A 16,946-nucleotide genomic window follows, 5' to 3' on the forward strand; every position below is an offset into this window, starting at 1 on the left:
GCCTGCTGCCTCCAGCACTAGATTTGGCAGTTAAACTGCCTTCAGATTCCCACCTACCCACATCAGGATTGCAGCCTTAGAGGAGACTTTAAATGTATAGAGGCAGAATTAGAGATCCCTGCACTATCTGTCACCGTAGCTAATGAATGGGGTAAGAAATAGGCTAGAAAATGATAACAATTCTCTTTTCTACAAGAAAACAAATCTGGGAAAGAGCCAAAAAGCCCCACCTTAAACAGGCTAAGAAGTCTGTTCCTCCAGTGTTGAATTAAGAACTGAGCTATAAAGAATTGGCTTAATAAAATAAAAGACTGCTTTATGAGAAATAAAAGTGCTACTATATATAATCTATTGGATAAAGAACAGGATGGTAGGATTTAATATGGCATAATTCGGACTTTGTAACATATCAAGTAGCATTAGTTTCTCTTTAATCGCCATCTTTTCAAAAGATGAAAAATGGAAAAGGCTTTAACAGGGGCAAATCCAAAATGCTGCATTTAGCTACTTGACAATAAAGGAAATGTGACAGACAATTTCAAATAGTATATTTTAATGCAAGTTCCAAGGGCTATAGTACAGTTTTACATATGATTATCCCTCTTTGCATGGCATCAAGCAGCCAAGAAATCCAAAGCTTACGAGCCTACCACCCAGTAAATTTATTTTTCCCACAGTCCCATAAACCCAGCAGTTTGATTTAATCACATTTATTATGCTTTGGAGACGCCCAGACACTTTTTCTTTCATTATCAAGTTTTCTCATCACAAGCCACAGGCTTCCGTGCAAGCTTCTCTGCCCTCCACTTCAGGCAGCCACCTGCATCTCCACCATGTGGATTAATTGGGTTTCCCACTATGCTGCATCAACTATACTGTTCCCCCTCTGTCTCCCCCTTTTCCGTTGCCAATGACAATCTTCAGCACTACTCGTGTAGTAATGAGTATGTAAACATAAACATCAGTTCACGTTCTCTCCACATTGCAGATATGCATGCCTCCCCCTCTAAATATTGCCCAAGCTTTCTTTGCTGAACAGTCCGTACAAATTTATCCAATGTGCTCCAATGCTGTCATTGCCCTTCTTTCCAACCCCCTGCAAAGCTAAGGTATCCCATGTAGAGAAAGCATGTTGTGTTTTGCAGACCATATACCAGTTTGGGGGAGAGAAATCTAACATACATTTTCCAATATTCCATGGGGGGAAATGACCTTGTTTTGCTTGCAGCAAAGAGGTAGCATTTCACATTTTATGAGAGAGGGTGCTCAAATTCAGCTTATGATTTATCATGGGCCCTTAGTTCTTCTAAAAAGAGTGTCACGTTTATTGTTCACAGAATCACACCACACCATTATGCATTTATCTCTTAGGCACCCAGTGAGGTAGTGGCATTTTGGTTTACTCAGTAAGTCTATGTGGTATCTAACTTGCGTACAGTTGAACTAGAAAGAGATATGGCATGATGATAAGGCACACACAAGATTTACAGATATAACAGAAAAGAATTTACTGGCTCAGGCTGCAGATGATCCCCCTGAATCAAGGAAGTCCAATGTTCATGTTCATTTGACCTCTGTAAAATAGAACGGTTCCCGATCCACACATTTGCAATTCAATGTCAAAGTGTAAGGTGGCTATTCTGAATGGAAAAGGGTGTCCATGTCAGAATCTGTATAACTGCAATGCAAAGAGGAACCAGGCAGATCATGTAGAACATGGCATCGTGGAGACCTAGAAACAAACTGGAAGAGAAGTAAGGTGTTTTTTTTAAAATGTTCAGTTTTTTTCAGCAATCACTACAAAACAAAACTCATTGCAGTATATATTTATCAGAGTTGTGTTCCAGCACTTCAACAAGATCATGCTTAATTCAAATTAGGAAATCATCTATCCCTATTTGTATACATAAATTAAGTGGAATACCAATACTTTCAGTGGCCTGAAAACTAGCACGTGTTGTGAACGGTCTTGTTCATTTTAACAATATTTCAGAGAGGCTATATGGTATTCTGTGGAGGTCTCTGGACGTCTAAGGCTGATGCAACTATATTTAGGGCTACTTCAGCAAAGCGGTTTACAAAAAAAGAGAAAAAGATACTACTTTCTCTATAACCCAATTTGCACTACAGTGGTACCTCAGGTTAAGTATTTACAGTATTTTTTGCTCCATAACACTCACTTTTTTCCTCCTAGAAAGTAAGGGGAAATGTCTGTGCGTGTTATGGAGCGAATGCCTACGGATGGTGGGGGGATCTGCTGCAGTCGTGAGCAGAGGATCCATGGTTCCCCTTCCTTCCCTCCTCCGTGGCTCGCTTTGAAACAGCAAAGCAGGAGAAGAGCCGCTGAATGGGGAGAAGAGAGGGACAGAGAGCCTGGTTACAAAACATGGATCCACATGGATCCTCAGGATTTTTGCATTGGGTCACCCCAAATTCACCATCAGATCACATAGCATGTCCATGGCTACAGCTTGCACCAAAAAAATCACGTACCCACTGTTGCCTGGGGCCGCAAAATCGTGGTTACAAAGCATGGATCCACATGGATCCTCAGGGTTTTTGCATTGGGCTACCCCAAACTCACCGTCAGATCACATGTCTGTGGCCACAGCATGAACCACAAAAATCATACATCCACTGTTTCGTTTAGAATATTTTTTTTCTTGTTTTCCTCCTCTAAAAACTATGTGCGTGTTATGGTCGGGTGCGTGTTATAGAGCAAAAAATACGGCAATTCGTTCCGGAGGTCCGTACTTAACCTGAAACTGTACTTAACCTGAAGCACCACTTTAGCTAATGGGGCCTCCTGCTGCCGCCGCGCCGCCGGAGCATTTCTGTTCTCATCCTGAAGCAAAGTTCTTAACCTGAAGCACTATTTCTTGGTTAGCGGAGTCTGTAACCTGAAGCGTATGTAACCCGAGGTACCACTGTATATGTTAAACGAGGGTTTAAATAAACCTTAGTTAACAAACCATGCCTTAGCTGTACATCTGAACCCAGCAGTGTCTGAACTATAGTCTGTTCAGATAGTTTGTTTGTTGGCTTATTGCCTTAATTATGGCTTAGTGTTACCTGAAAACATGTGCACATAATTATAGTTTAAGCATAATTTGTTTTGTCATCACCCACCAAGCATCAGAGACACTAGACAAGCTGCCCTGAGTTCTCAGCTCTCACTGGTGCATTTCCTGAAGCTGCTGCTGCTGCACATTTTGTTTGGTAACAGGATCCTCTTCCCTTCCCAACTCTACCCAGTACCCCCTTCATGGCAGCAGCCTGAACTGGAGAGTTGAACACTTAAAAGCAACATCTTTAAACTATTGCTTTGCAGATGTTTCGACTGCAGGATAATTAGCTGTTATTGCTTGGTAAATGAATGAATGATAAATTTGGTCAGCTTTTATAAAAATATAATAATCTGGATTTTTAAAAAGAAAAATAACAATAAATCGAAAGTTACACAAATAAATAGGACTTAGGTTACCGGGGGGGGGGGGGGCCGGATGTGTTACTGTGTCAGCATCTATTCATTACCTTCAATAAATCTTGTCAACTTTTCAAGGAAAAGCACAGGCAGCAAATATTAATTCTTAAAGTTTTGGAGATGGAAAGGTTTGCATTTTAACACACTGAAATAAAAACATTAAGGACTGTGTTTATGGGAGTGTGAATGAAATGCTGTTTTGAAACAGAGCAGGTGTTGAGTGAGAGGGGCTTCAAAATGAGCTTCTGTTCCTGACAGTCACTAGAACTCACAAATGAAAATATTTAAGTGTGCATTAGTAAAAGCAAGTTTTTCAAACCTCCTATGAGAGAGAGGGAAGTAGTAATAAGGTGGCTCCAACACAGGTTCTGATTACTAATCTAAAAGCATAAATGTACAGTAAAAAGTGGTTGTCAGTTGTAAATATAAAAACAGCAATTGCAAAATTGTTTTTTACAAGCTGCAAAGGTATAGAGGCATTTTTTTTTCTGGGGAAGGGAGGAAAGTGGTTCCTTGAGGGCTGCTGTAGAAAATCAGCACAAAGACATGGTGAGGAAATGCCAGCAGTTGTCACAAAGGCTTGAAGGGTGTCAGAAGGAGAGGCAGTTGTGGGTTGGAACTAGGCGGGATGGAGGATGACAACACAAACCAGTTACCTTGATAGTCTGCAGAATGTTCTTTAGTTTAAGGGTGGTTTGTTCAATAAACCATGGTTTAAGAACAATTTTGCGTGTCATGCGAACTGAACCTATGTGATCTGTCAGGTATATTCATCCCGTTGCTGCAAACACAGGAAACACTGTTGCTATACTCAAATGAAGATCTAACCAAGTACAGACTACAATTCCCATCATCCCTGACCACTGGTCCTGTTAGCTAGGGATCATGGGAGTTGTAGGCCAAAACATCTGGAGAGCCGCAGGTTGGGGATGCCTGGACTACACTGATTGCATGGGAAAGGTCACTAGCTTTATCTGGACAAACTTGCAAACTTTCATGTTCAAGAAGCACAAGTGAAAACTGCAATGCACTTAAGAGAAATTCTTTGTGAATATAGTAAAACAAAAATTACCTTCAACCATTGCAACTTTCCAGATAACATGTTTCAGAACACAAATTCCTAACAATTTAATGTCAGAATAAAAGAAGAAAGCTGTAATAGCCAAATAGACCAAAGGGTTCATCAGAATAAAATATCACCATGGCAATTAATTGTCTCTTACTTACCTTGGGTCAAGATGAGCAACCTTCCCATTCAGATTTGCATAACCAAATTGATTTAGTATGGTAACCACAAGCATAGGGGCTAAAGACTGAGCTGGTTTTGTAAACAAGGCATTTGTTCCAAAAACCATGGAGGAAAGTGGTAATCTGAAATGTTAAGCAGTAATTTTAATAGACTGCAAGTGATTATTTAAATTGCAAATTGAATACTTCAGCAGAAAGTTATAGTCAAACACAGTCAAGCATTATATATGCTGGAATGTACCACTATTAGGATTATACTCAATTCTTCAATAGTAATACTAAGAATATGTCAACTTCAGCTTTCCTCAGTTTCTCATTTTTCCAATCTTAAACTCCATTTTCTATACTTCAGCTGCACCTTTTTTTTTGTTTAAAAGTCCTTATGAAAATCCACCAACATTTTAGTGTGAATTTCTCCTAATATATGTATTTTTGTATGCAATTTATAGGGATAATTTAATAAATTGGGGGAAATCAGGCTCCAAACTGCTCAACTCAAGGTCACTGACAAATTGTTTGGGTATTTGGGGCGGGGGAGTGTAAAGCACTCCATACACTGAAAAGTGTTATAGAATGTATCAACAATAATTCTATGTAGTGTAATGAGCATGCTGAATTGAGACTTTCCAATAATAACTGAAAAACAATTTAACATTTATTATCTACAATGAAAGTTTGCATATCATAAAAAGTAAACAAACCATGCTTACCTCCGTTTATGTTTCTTTAAATCTGCATCAACAATATCGGCCAAAGGCAAATTAAACAGACTGAAAGAAGCTTGAACAATGACCCTAAAGAAAGAAAGAAAGAAAGAAAGAAAGAAAGAAAGAAAGAAGTGACTTAGATTTGAATTGCCTTGAACAAATAAGTTAAATTTGGATATTTTTAGTACCATAAAATATTTGTATAGTGAACTACTACATAAATACATTAATAAAACAGCAAAGTTAAAAATAGGATATGAGGACCCAGAAGAATATTCATTAATTTCTAGAATCCTTAAAGTCCACTTCTGTTGAAAACTTAATCTTGGCTTTCCTCCCAAAGATCTCACTGTTAACTTGTCTCATTTTTCTAATAACACCTAAGAGATTTTTGGAGAATTAAGCAGCATATAAATCATTTAAATAAATATGTAAATAAAATAATACATTCCAGATTTGAGAAACTAGAATAAGTGGTTCCCAATAGTCTCCACTTTAGGACAATTGCCATTACTTATAAAAAATGTAATCAGTTCCAAATCATCTGTGACCCCATCTGCCTTAAAGAATCCCCAAAGAACTACCAGTCATTTTCCTGATTAATGACATTACTGCTTGTACAGACAGTGACCATTTTTGGAGTTATGCATGCTCCACCAACGCACATTGGGGCTAGGAATGAAACCCCCCACATGCACCCAACGTAAGAGGACTTCTGCAATGAGACCTAGTGTTGGTGCCTCCATGACCCACACTACTTGAGGACCTTGGCTCCTTTAATACGTTTTTACCTCCCCCAGTGCTCAGGCACGACCATTTTATAACTCCACAATGCTATGATAGAATAGTGGGGGAATTAAAACAGTGGTGCTAGGTCCTAGGGCTGACATGGTTGGTGTGTAGGGGAAGAAAGGGAGAATCAAAAGGCTTTTCCTGGGCCCAGAACAGCACAGATGTGAGCAAGCCTAAGCCTAACCCTAACCCTAACCCTTGATTCCATCCATAATATGATTCCATCCATAATACATGGAGATCCTACTGAGGGGCATCTTGCTTTCCCCTCTCTCCTCTACCCCCCACCCCTGGGCCATACATGAAGTAGATCTCTCTGAATCCTGGTCAAAATTGCCATGCTCTTAAAACTAAAGTTACTTACATGTTTGCCGTAAGATAAATAGCCAATATGTAGTAGTGTTCTGGACCTACAATAAGCATGATAGCGGCAGCTATTGCTTCCAAGTAGAAGGAAAATAAGACCACCTTATAGTAACCAAATTTCTTCAACAAAGCTTGACTGATTAGCACAAGGCACTGAAATATAACAGAAATATTAAGCTACATTAATACAGTACTAAAACCCTGCCAAAGATACGGTAAATTATTTCTAACCAGAATGAAAGCACCACAGGATACCCTGACCATCCAATCCTTCAAAAAGGCAACATCAGCATTACATCACCAACATTTGAAAATATGCCTTATGTCTAGATATCTCGTTTGGATATCTATTTGGACAAATGACTGTCCAAAGGACTGGTGGATTTTTAAATTGTTAATGGAAGCTGATGCTGTTCCTTTCTTGTTGTTCTATTTGCATTCTGAAAATAGCAATAAAGTGGCATTTTAGATCGAGCCATATATATACTGTGTTGCATTGTCTGGATTTTAAGAATTATAAACCCACATCAAAATGTCACTTGCAAATACATAGCTATTGTGCTAGCTAAACAGCTTATTCGTATATCCAGTGTAACATGCTAAGGGCCCATCTATGCGCCTCAGCTTAATGTGGCTCATGAACCCCTTGAGTCTCTTAATTCCTCCTCATCCATGTGGTGTTCTCCTCCAACTACTGCTGTCCCACACTTTATCCTCCCTTCCCTACGAAATAGATGCAGCTCTCCTATTCACATTTTCAAAGTACAGTGGTACCTCTGGATGTGAACAGGATCCGTTCCGGAGCCCTGTTCACATCCTGAGCAGAACGCAACCCCCGTCTGTGGATCACGATTCACCGCTTCTGCGCATGACATCATTTTGAGCGTCTGCGCGAGTGGCAAAACCCGGAAGTAACCCATTCCGTTACTTCCAGGTCGCTGTGGGACGCAATCTGAAAATATTTAACCCGAAACTACTTTAACCCGACGTATGACTGTATAGGGAATCTCCGAATTTAGTGAGGGGGAAATGTGGAAGAGAAGAACAGAGGAAAAAACAGTACTAATGAATAGGAAAAAATGAAAGGAAATCAGTAAGTAAAATGTTGCCCTCTAACCTGAATAGTAAAGAGGCCATTTGTTATTAAATTCCCCTGCCCTCGAGAGGCCAGCCTTATCATTTGAGAACTACTGCTCCAGGTTCAACACCATAGATTTACCTGGCTTTCAGAAAATGTGATCCCTCACAATTCTTAATCCCATAATTGTTCTTATAGGTTTTTACCAACTTTTTTTTTTTTTTTTACAAAAGTACCAAAAAGTAAACACACACATACTGAAGAGCCAGCTTCCCCTTTAGTCAAACCGTATGTGCATCAGTTGAATTCCTTTGGGAGAAATCAGTAGCACCAAAGGTTAGTTTTGCAGTATAAAGGTTTTCTGCAAGCTAATGCATAATTATTCTTGGCAATCAGTGTAAGCAAATAAATCTGCTGAGAACCAGCATATTTTCGTCTTAAGAGAAAAGAACAAAAGGTTTCTCTGCCTACCTGAGGACAAATAAAACCTGCCCCATACATGATACTTCTGATAGATGATGATAGAACGTCCTTAGGGATGAGGTTATCTGCAAAGATCATCATGAAATTGTTGCAGAAGGCCAAGTGGAAGACTTGAAAGAAGTTCATGGTCACAAAAAGCAAAAAGTTTTTCTGAGTCATGATCTGTTTTGTCAACAAAATCACAGAGGACCAAGAGAGAGAGCTCTCAGCATTTTCCTCAAATTCCTCCATTAGAGTTTCTTTTTGTTCATACTGAGTGGTGCTATACATTCCAGTGTAGCACATGCAAGCAGTGGCAACTGCTCCTACCAGAACAGCAAATGCTTGAAAATAGGTGAAGTTCTCCATGTTATCTGAAATTAAGCCACAGAAAAGGATGCTGGTGGAGCCAACCAAGCTTGCCACTTGATTATACTTAATAAGCTGGAGCCTATTTTCATGTCTAGTTGAAATTTCTGCAAAGAGGGCACACTGTGCTAGCAAGACGAACGTAAGCAGGCCATCGAAAGCGCACAAAGCAACGATAAGATGAAGTCCGCTAAGCCAGTCACCTTCTTCATATTGTTTCCAAGGAAACCAAGGAAGAAGAAAGGCCAAAGCATACAAGGGAGCTCCATACAAAATGGAAAACTGACGCCTGGAGCAGCATGGCACTTTGGAGTTGTCTTGAATATAGCCAAAGAGAGGGTCGTTAATGGCATTCCAGATCATAAAAACAACCTGAGTAAAATAATAATAAAAAAGCACACCAGTTTATTTATTTGCACCACTTTTCATGGCTCAGCAGAAATCACATAGCAGCTTGTACAACTGAAAACATATCGTATCAATAAAAATATAACATGGATTATAAAATGGAAAATGTTTAAAATCAGTAAATGAATGACAAATCGACACTAGTAACGTAAAGAAAAGGAAACGTGATTGGAACGGGGGCAATTTAAAACTCAGGAGAAAATGTTGCACTCATTCTATTTGTCTCTTAACCTTCATCCAAGAAGCTTGGATATCCCTCACTCCTTTTGCCTTTACTACAAGCCTAACTTAGGTTAAGAGATAACGGCCAGTCCAAGATCACCCAATGAGCTTTATTCTTGAGTTGAGTAGAGATGGGAAACTGGGGCTTAGGGATGCCTAAGAAAATAATTTTCTAGTGTCTGTGCTGATGGCAGCTGCCAAGGAGAACTTCCACAAAAATTAAGCTGTGGGTGTGGGTGTGTACCATCCTGTTTGCTGCATTTGCACCTATAATTAAAAACACTGATTCTAAACACTAATAATAATAATAATAATAATAATAATAATAATAATAATATATTTATTTATACCCCACCTTTTTCCTTGACATGGACTCAAGGTGGCTTATAGATAAAAATAAGAACTAAAAACATAGAAAAACAACTATCAATACACCTATACAGACACAGACAGTGTTAGAAACTAAGATATGAAAGCTAGGCGCTGAATGGCACCTTAAACCTAGGTTATGGGAACTGCAATGGAGTGTCTAGACAAATTATTTAGTAACAAGAATACAAAGCTGAAAATGAATGAACTGCAGCTAAAATCTTAAATTCATTTTTCACATGGTCTAGTCCTCATCTTAAGACTGGGGGGGGAGCCGCATTTCCCCTGCCCACCCCCCTTATAGTCTTATGAGAGAGTCCCTTCCGCAGTCTTCAGAGTGGCTGGAAGTTGGAAGGCAGAATAAAGGTCCTCCTTTCCTTCCAGCAGTGGTAGTTTTAATCTGAACTCTTGGGCACAGTACTGTGCCTAGAGCTCAGAAACTGCTCACATTAATGAAATTCCGTTGCAAAACATGCCTGGAATAATGGGAGTTTCAAATGCTGCACAGAGAGACATCCCCATGCACCCACTGTACAATTAAGTACAATAAAAACAGCATAGCACCAGCCCTTTCATTAAAAGCAGTCAGTTCGCAAAAACATGTTGGAACAGGAAAGTCTTCACCTGTTGACAGAAGAACAAGGAGAGAGCCAGTCTAACTTCTCTAGGGAGGGAGTTTTAAAGTCTGGGAGAAGCCACCAAGAAGGCCCTCTCCCATATCCCTAATTTACATTGAAATACATTATGAATAAAGTACTGGAAATAGGAAAAGTACCAGAAACTTGGAAAGGGGGCTATATCACCTTGATACCTAAACATGACAAAATTTCGCCTGATTTCATTGCTAAACTGTGATTATACAATGTTTGCAGCAATACCGGCCAACAGGCTTAAAAAAATTATGAGCGATCTAATACATGAGGACCAAGGAGTCTTTCTTCCTGGCAGACGGTTAAAAGACAATGTTAGAAATATAATTAACTTAATAGAATACTTAGAAGTACAAAACGAAAAACAGGCAGCGTTGATATTCTTAGATACGGAGAAAGCGTTTGACAACATGACTTGGCTATTTATGAAAAGCGTTTTGAGGGAAGTGGACCTGGGGGAAACCTTCCTAAAGGCCATAGAAGCAATATATACTGAACAATGTGCAAATATTATTGTAAATAATACAACAACTGATGGGTGTGTAGGGTTATTAAAGGAAGCATACAAGGATTCCTGTTGTCTCCATTATTGTTTATTTTGATTTTGAAGGTATTCGCACAAAATATAAGGAATAATGACAAAATAAGGGGCATAAGAGTGGACCAACAAAATTACAAGTTAAAAGCATATGTTGATGGGTGTTTTCTTGACCCTGGAAAACCCACTGAAAAATGTACCAGTGGTACACAAGGAAATACAGTGGTACCTCGGGTTACATACGCTTCAGGTTACAGACTCTGCTAACCCAGAAATATTACCTCAGGTTAAGAACTTTGCTTCAGGATGAGAACAGAAATTGTGTTCTGGCAGTGTGGCAGCAGCAGGAGGCCCCATTAGCTAAAGTGGTGCTTCAGGTTAAGAACAGTTTCAGGTTAAGAACAGACCTCCGGAACGAATTAAGTACTTAACCCGAGGTACCACTGTACAATGAAAACATTTGTATGTATCTTTCAAAGGTACATATATAACTATATAAAAATACAATTACCGTATTTTTTGCTCTATAAGACACACACCAGACCATAAGATGCACCTAGTTTTTGGAGGAAGAAAACAAGAAAAAAATATTCTGAATCCCAGAAGCCAGAACAGCAAGAGGGATCACTGTGCAGTGAAAGCAGCGATCCCTCTTGCTGTTCTGGTTTCTGGGATAGCTGCACAGCCTGCATTCGCTCCGTAAGACGCACACACATTTCCCCTTACTTTTTAGGAGGGAAAAAGTGAGTTTTATAGAGCAAAAAATACGGTACCTAAAACAGCAGCATTAAATAAAATTCCAACTAAAATTTATAATTTATTAACCACATTCCTCATATGTCGCAAGGCAATGTCGGTAATCGTTTATATATTTTTATATTTTTTTAATCATAAACATATGTACAAGGTGTTATGTATTCAGTGATCTGTGTTTGTCTGAGCTGGAGTTTTGGACTAAGGATTTTGAGCCCCCGTGTTCTGATTCAATACATGATATCCAATCACAGAACATTTCAGGATCCACCAGTTGCACTGAGACTCAACCCGGCTGTAGTACCAATCCGCATGAAGGCTTGGCGTGTGCCATTCGCCCTGAAGCCCAAGATGGATGCAGAGCTGGATCACCTCATCCAACAAGGGCTCCTTGAGCCAGTTCTGCACACTTGATGGGAGACCCCAATTGTCATTCCCCTTAAGTGCACCCTCAACAAGGCATATCAACAATTCTCGGCTGACGAGGCCACCTCTGAGGCCCACACCACTGAATACATAACACAAACTAACACATAAACCATACAAACAGTAATGAATTACAGTAGTGTCCTTGATTTCTTTTAGGAAAGCCATAAAACTTTTATTTTCCAACCAGCTTTTCATTTAGTCAAATTAGGATAGCTAGTATCCTGAGCTGGCATTGAGGGAGCAGACAGTGGTGTTTTATATGGTTTAATCTGCTGCTGGTTTGTTTTTATTGATTAAAGTAACGTATTCATTTCAATTGCGCTGGTAATTATTAGTGGTTTCATTGTTTTGCTGTGACTTTTTTACTTTATGCTGCCTTGGGAGGACTTGAAAAGCAGTATAGAAATTGCTTACATTAAATAAAAGATACTGCTAATTCTGTATTCAAAATAATGACCTGGGAAACACCCAAAAACAACAGAAAAACTAATGTTGACATTGACTGTACCTGTGCTTGATGGAATGCTGATTCAGATATCTTGTATTTGTTTAAAAAGAGTTTAACATAATAAAAATTAAAGATGCTGTTCATCATCCCAGCACCTAAAGTTGTCATTGAGTATGCCAGGGCATTTGGATGAATTCTTGAAAAAAACTTCATTTTTCCACGGTGGTTTTTTTCTTCCCCTAGGAGGTAAATAATAATATGATAAAACAGTTACAGGCTGTTACAGTTCCAATGGAGAGTTTATGCCTTCAGATACTGTATAGATTTTTGTAGTTTCATTCCAATTAAAAGTTGGATAATTTTGTGGCATTTGCCTATCTGTGCAATGTTTGTAGGACTGTGAGGAGGAAAACAGCAAACAACGAAATCACAATACTGGAAGTAACACTACAGTACCAGTATATGGCACATGACTGGACACTTTATTATAGGAAACAGAAAGGCAAATTGCAGATTATCTAAAGCATTTACATAGAACAACAGAATTTTAGAGTTGGAAATCAGCTTGCAGATCATATACCTCAAGCCCGCTGCTCATCTTAAATGACTTGAAAAGGAAATTAGACAAATCCATAGCAGATAAGCCTCTGGGTAACTACAGGCTATGTGCTACCTCCATTGTCTCTGTGTAAATACTAGTGCTGGGAATCCCAAGTGGAGAGAGTACTGCTGTATTCAAGTCCTCTTTGGAAGCTTCCCAGAGACATTTGGTTGGCCACTGTGAGAACAAGATGCTGGACTAAATGGGCCTTTGGTCGGATCCAGCAGGGCTCTTTTGTTCAGTTTAACTACAGCGTCACAGACAAATGGCTATGCTTCAGGGATAGAGGACCCAAAGACCTCCAGATGTTAGAGAGCAACTCTCATTATCATTGACCATGGTCCAGCCAGCTAAAGCAATTGGGAGTAGTCAAACAACTTGTGGAGAGTCTATCCCAGTTCCGCTGCTGAATAGTTGTACCTAATAAACTGAAACACTTTTGTGTGATCTGCTGCTGTATGGAAGAGGGTTTTCAATTTTTATTTGCAAATTCAACTGTGAGCATTACCACATTTCCAATGCAGCTTTAAGAGGGAAGTCACTGTTAGATATGATTCATATTTTGAGTCTATTAACCACAATTTTGTAAAAAATAAGAAATGCCCTTTAGGAATAATTCTGTCATGAGATGGATATGTATAAGCCTGCACACAAGGAGTGAGCAGAAGGAAGGTACAAGGCAAAATTAAAGTGATGGAATATATACATAGTATTTTTTAAATCTTAAGCTTTACATTTATTTGGTTTTTTGCAGTTGCCAGAATTTCAATATTTTGAAAGTTACAAAGATGAACACTCCAAATCTAGTAAAAAAAAACCCTATTTTTATTTTTGCTAGTTAATATCCATAAATGCAAAATGCCTTCCATGGATCAAGATGAATATTGTCGGAGTGACAATGAATACTGTACGATTAGTGGCTTCGCATGATCCACAAGAGGGCAACATTTTCTCATCTATTTATCCTTGTCTCACATTGTAATAAATATTTTGCCCTCACAGCTTCCACTTTACAATTGACAAGAACAGGATCAAACCCTTCTATCCCATATCTATGTAGTTAAATGCTTTCTGGTGGTAGTTTCTTCAGTAATGTCTCCCAGTAAAAAAAAAAATCATGGAAGGTGAAACTAAAAGGGGAACACCTCTCCCTCTCTCTCACACCACCTATCTGGGTCAGTGGGTGGGGGAGAAGATGGAGTAAGAATATATATATTTTTAGGATACTGTAACAAAAACTGGGATACTGAATCCACCTGAACCATAAAACAAATTGTTAGAAATGCTTGAACAGAATGGTGAAACAGCAATCTAAAAACTGTTAATCAGATGGCAAAGGTGACCTTTATCAATATTTAGCTCCAACAGATGAAGTAGACATATAATGACATTGATTAAAGTAAATCGATTCCTCCATTTAAACAGATGCCTGAGGTAAGCATGAATGGCATTATAATCAACACAAGGAACAGTGAGCACTAGTCAGGTTTTCTCTGTAACCTCCATTATGCTCAAACTCTGTCTGTTGGTGATGCCACAGTATGTATTGTATAAAACAAGGGCTTGTATTAAAAGTATGAATAGCAGAAGCCTCCAATGTCACTGGAAAGATGAAGGAACTCTACTTAAAGCTATTTACATACGGCAGAAAAGTCCTGAATAGTTCAAATAATTTCATCAGGAAAAAGCAATTTAAATATAAAAACAGAAGAATGGAATTATTTGAAGGTGACCTCTAATCCAGTAAAAGCTTATGATTCAAACACATTTCCAAGCTTTTGAAATGCCAATTTTTTTGTTGCTGTTTCTGCTGTAAGGAGGCGTGGCTGCCCCCTCTCAGAATGAAAACCTTTCATAATAACCTTTAAATACAGGGGCGGCGGGAGCTGCGGCCCTTCAGAAACTGTTGGGACTCCAGCTCCTCCATCAATCCCAACCAGCACAGCCAATGGTCAGGAATTATGGGAACTGTAATCAAACAACACCTGAAGGTACAAAGGTTGCCCATTAATAGCTGCATACAAGAGGAAAGCTTGACAGGTGCAGCTTGTGCTGCTGTGATTCCCTGTTCTACTCAATTATCAAAGATACAGGAGGCCCTTCTCTCCTCCTCCTTTAATATACTCAGATTCACAAGCTGTCTCTAACAAAAGGGACAGTTGTTTTATGACTCTCGCAGTACCTTAAAACTTAACATTTATTGTAGCAGCAGTGAACACAAGAACTGCTGCGTCAGGCCAATGGCCCATCTAGTCCAGGATCCTGTTTCTCACAGTGGCCCACCAGACGCCTGTGGGAAGACCCCAAACACCTTATCAGCAAACGTAGTCGCTTCACTGCTCACTCCTAACTCTATAGTTTTCCATTTTCTCCATTTGGAGAACTGTTCACTATGCCAACCCTTTACTTTCTGTAACTTAAAATCTATTTGTGATCTACAAGTGGGACCTGACAGTCCATTTCAAGAAGCAATTACAGTAATTGTATCGTTACACACCGCCCCAATCTCCAAGCTGTGCGAGATCCCAAGGGTTCCAGGGTCTGGAAATGAGGAAAAGCAGGGACTGTGGTGTCTTTATGATATATGGTTTGTTTATTTATACATATATACAACCTGAGCCTGCAATGGAGGGCTCCCAGCATTACACTCCAAGAGATTATTGCCTCTCCCATAGCCACAACAGTCTAGGATTAAAAAAGACACGAGCCAAGGCTCGCCCTTTCTCCATCTTGCCACACTTTACAGACTGTAACTATTTTGTCTCAGCTATCTTGGAGTTCTGGGTGGGGCTCTGCCTGTTTGCTGGCTGGCCCAGAGTCTCATGTCTCTTACATTTCTAATGGCCGTTGCCTTTCCTTTGTCTTTAGCTAATATCCCCGGTGGTTTCCCGACCTGGAAGCTGGTTTGGCCTGTATTTTAATATTGCTAACTCCAGTGTCTGTCAGCCTTTTTAACACTCCAAACATTAAGTTCTAACACCTATCAAACTCAGGAATTTAGGAGAACCAGGCACCCACAATTCAAAACAGCATTATCCAGCTACTTCAACAGAAGCAATCTATTTTGTATTTCTATAATAAGGCGGTTTGTTTCTGAAAATACAACACTCTTGTTTTTCTTCCATTTCTGAAGCTCCAGTGCCGAGTTGCTTTAAAAGCTCTATGAACATTTTTAAACAGAGCTCCTCTGGCCTTGTTCTTAAGCTGCTGTTTTGTTAACAGGCTTTGAGAATTTTGTTGTGTGAGCCACCTTGTGACGACTAGGCCCTAAATGTATTTATTTAAATCTTAATTTACGAGGGAGTAAAGCCCTACTGGGACTTATTTCTGACTAAACAGGTACAGGAGGACACCACATATCATCCTGAAAGATTTTATAATGCAATTTTAGTTAAGTCCTCTCCAAAAATATAATATGTGACGAGGTTGTTGGGGTTTTGAGGGGGTGGGGTTGCAAGGTTTATTTCCTCCTCAGCGGTATTTGATAATAAGAGCCCTACTCCGGAGCCCGACCAAAGGCGTCCATTTCCCCCACAGCTCTGAAAACCACGCGAAACCCTTACCCGACGGTAAGCCCCACTGTGGTGCATGCGGTTTACTCGCAGGTAAGGGTGCACAGCATGGCCCCCCCTCAAGCCCACCGCGCGCGGCCCCCGCCTGCCCGTCCTCCCTAGCAACCCGCTTCGCGCGCGCCTCGTAGCAACCATCCCAACCCAACCCTCCGACCCGCGTATACTAACCAAGCCTTCGCGCTTGGGCCGCTCAGAAATACTCGGAGGGCGGGTCTTCGCCTTCGAGCCTGGCCCCTCCCTTTCCACCCCATTGGCCAAACCGGGAGCGGGCCGCACGCGATAAGCCAGAGGAGCCGCGGACGCCGGCCCGCCATTGGCTCTTCTCAGGGTGGGCTCCGGCTGACTTCGTGTTTTGAATCGCTACCGCCCCAGCCTCTTGCCACGTTGCTCTGCTACAGCAGCCCGTCTCCTTGTTCGGCGTCCTTCCTCCCCCCCCCCCCCGCTTTCCCC

At 40.2% G+C, this 16,946-nt stretch overlaps 1 protein-coding gene across 2 annotated transcripts; it reads right to left on the reverse strand.

Moving 5' to 3' along the window:
• Window positions 1-536: 536 nt before the first annotated feature.
• Window positions 537-16,765, reverse strand: LOC128402187 (transmembrane protein 180-like). Of its 2 annotated transcripts, none has more exons than XM_053366175.1 (7): window positions 16,665-16,765; window positions 12,384-12,562; window positions 8,147-8,878; window positions 6,596-6,750; window positions 5,443-5,526; window positions 4,712-4,855; window positions 537-1,743 (listed from the first exon to the last, which is right to left on the reverse strand). In XM_053366175.1, exons 2-7 carry the CDS (start codon window positions 12,534-12,536, stop codon window positions 1,620-1,622), a joined length of 1,392 nt encoding a protein of 463 aa, XP_053222150.1. In that variant the 5' UTR covers window positions 12,537-12,562; window positions 16,665-16,765; the 3' UTR covers window positions 537-1,619. The 2 variants fall into 2 exon arrangements, with proteins under 2 accessions (XP_053222150.1, XP_053222152.1); XM_053366177.1 differs by lacking the exon at window positions 16,665-16,765 and adding an exon at window positions 16,488-16,606.
• Between the last annotated feature and the right edge of the window lie 181 nt (window positions 16,766-16,946).

This window comes from Podarcis raffonei, chromosome 14, assembly GCF_027172205.1.
Source record: "Podarcis raffonei isolate rPodRaf1 chromosome 14, rPodRaf1.pri, whole genome shotgun sequence".
In the NCBI taxonomy this organism is placed as follows: Eukaryota; Metazoa; Chordata; class Lepidosauria; order Squamata; family Lacertidae; genus Podarcis; species Podarcis raffonei.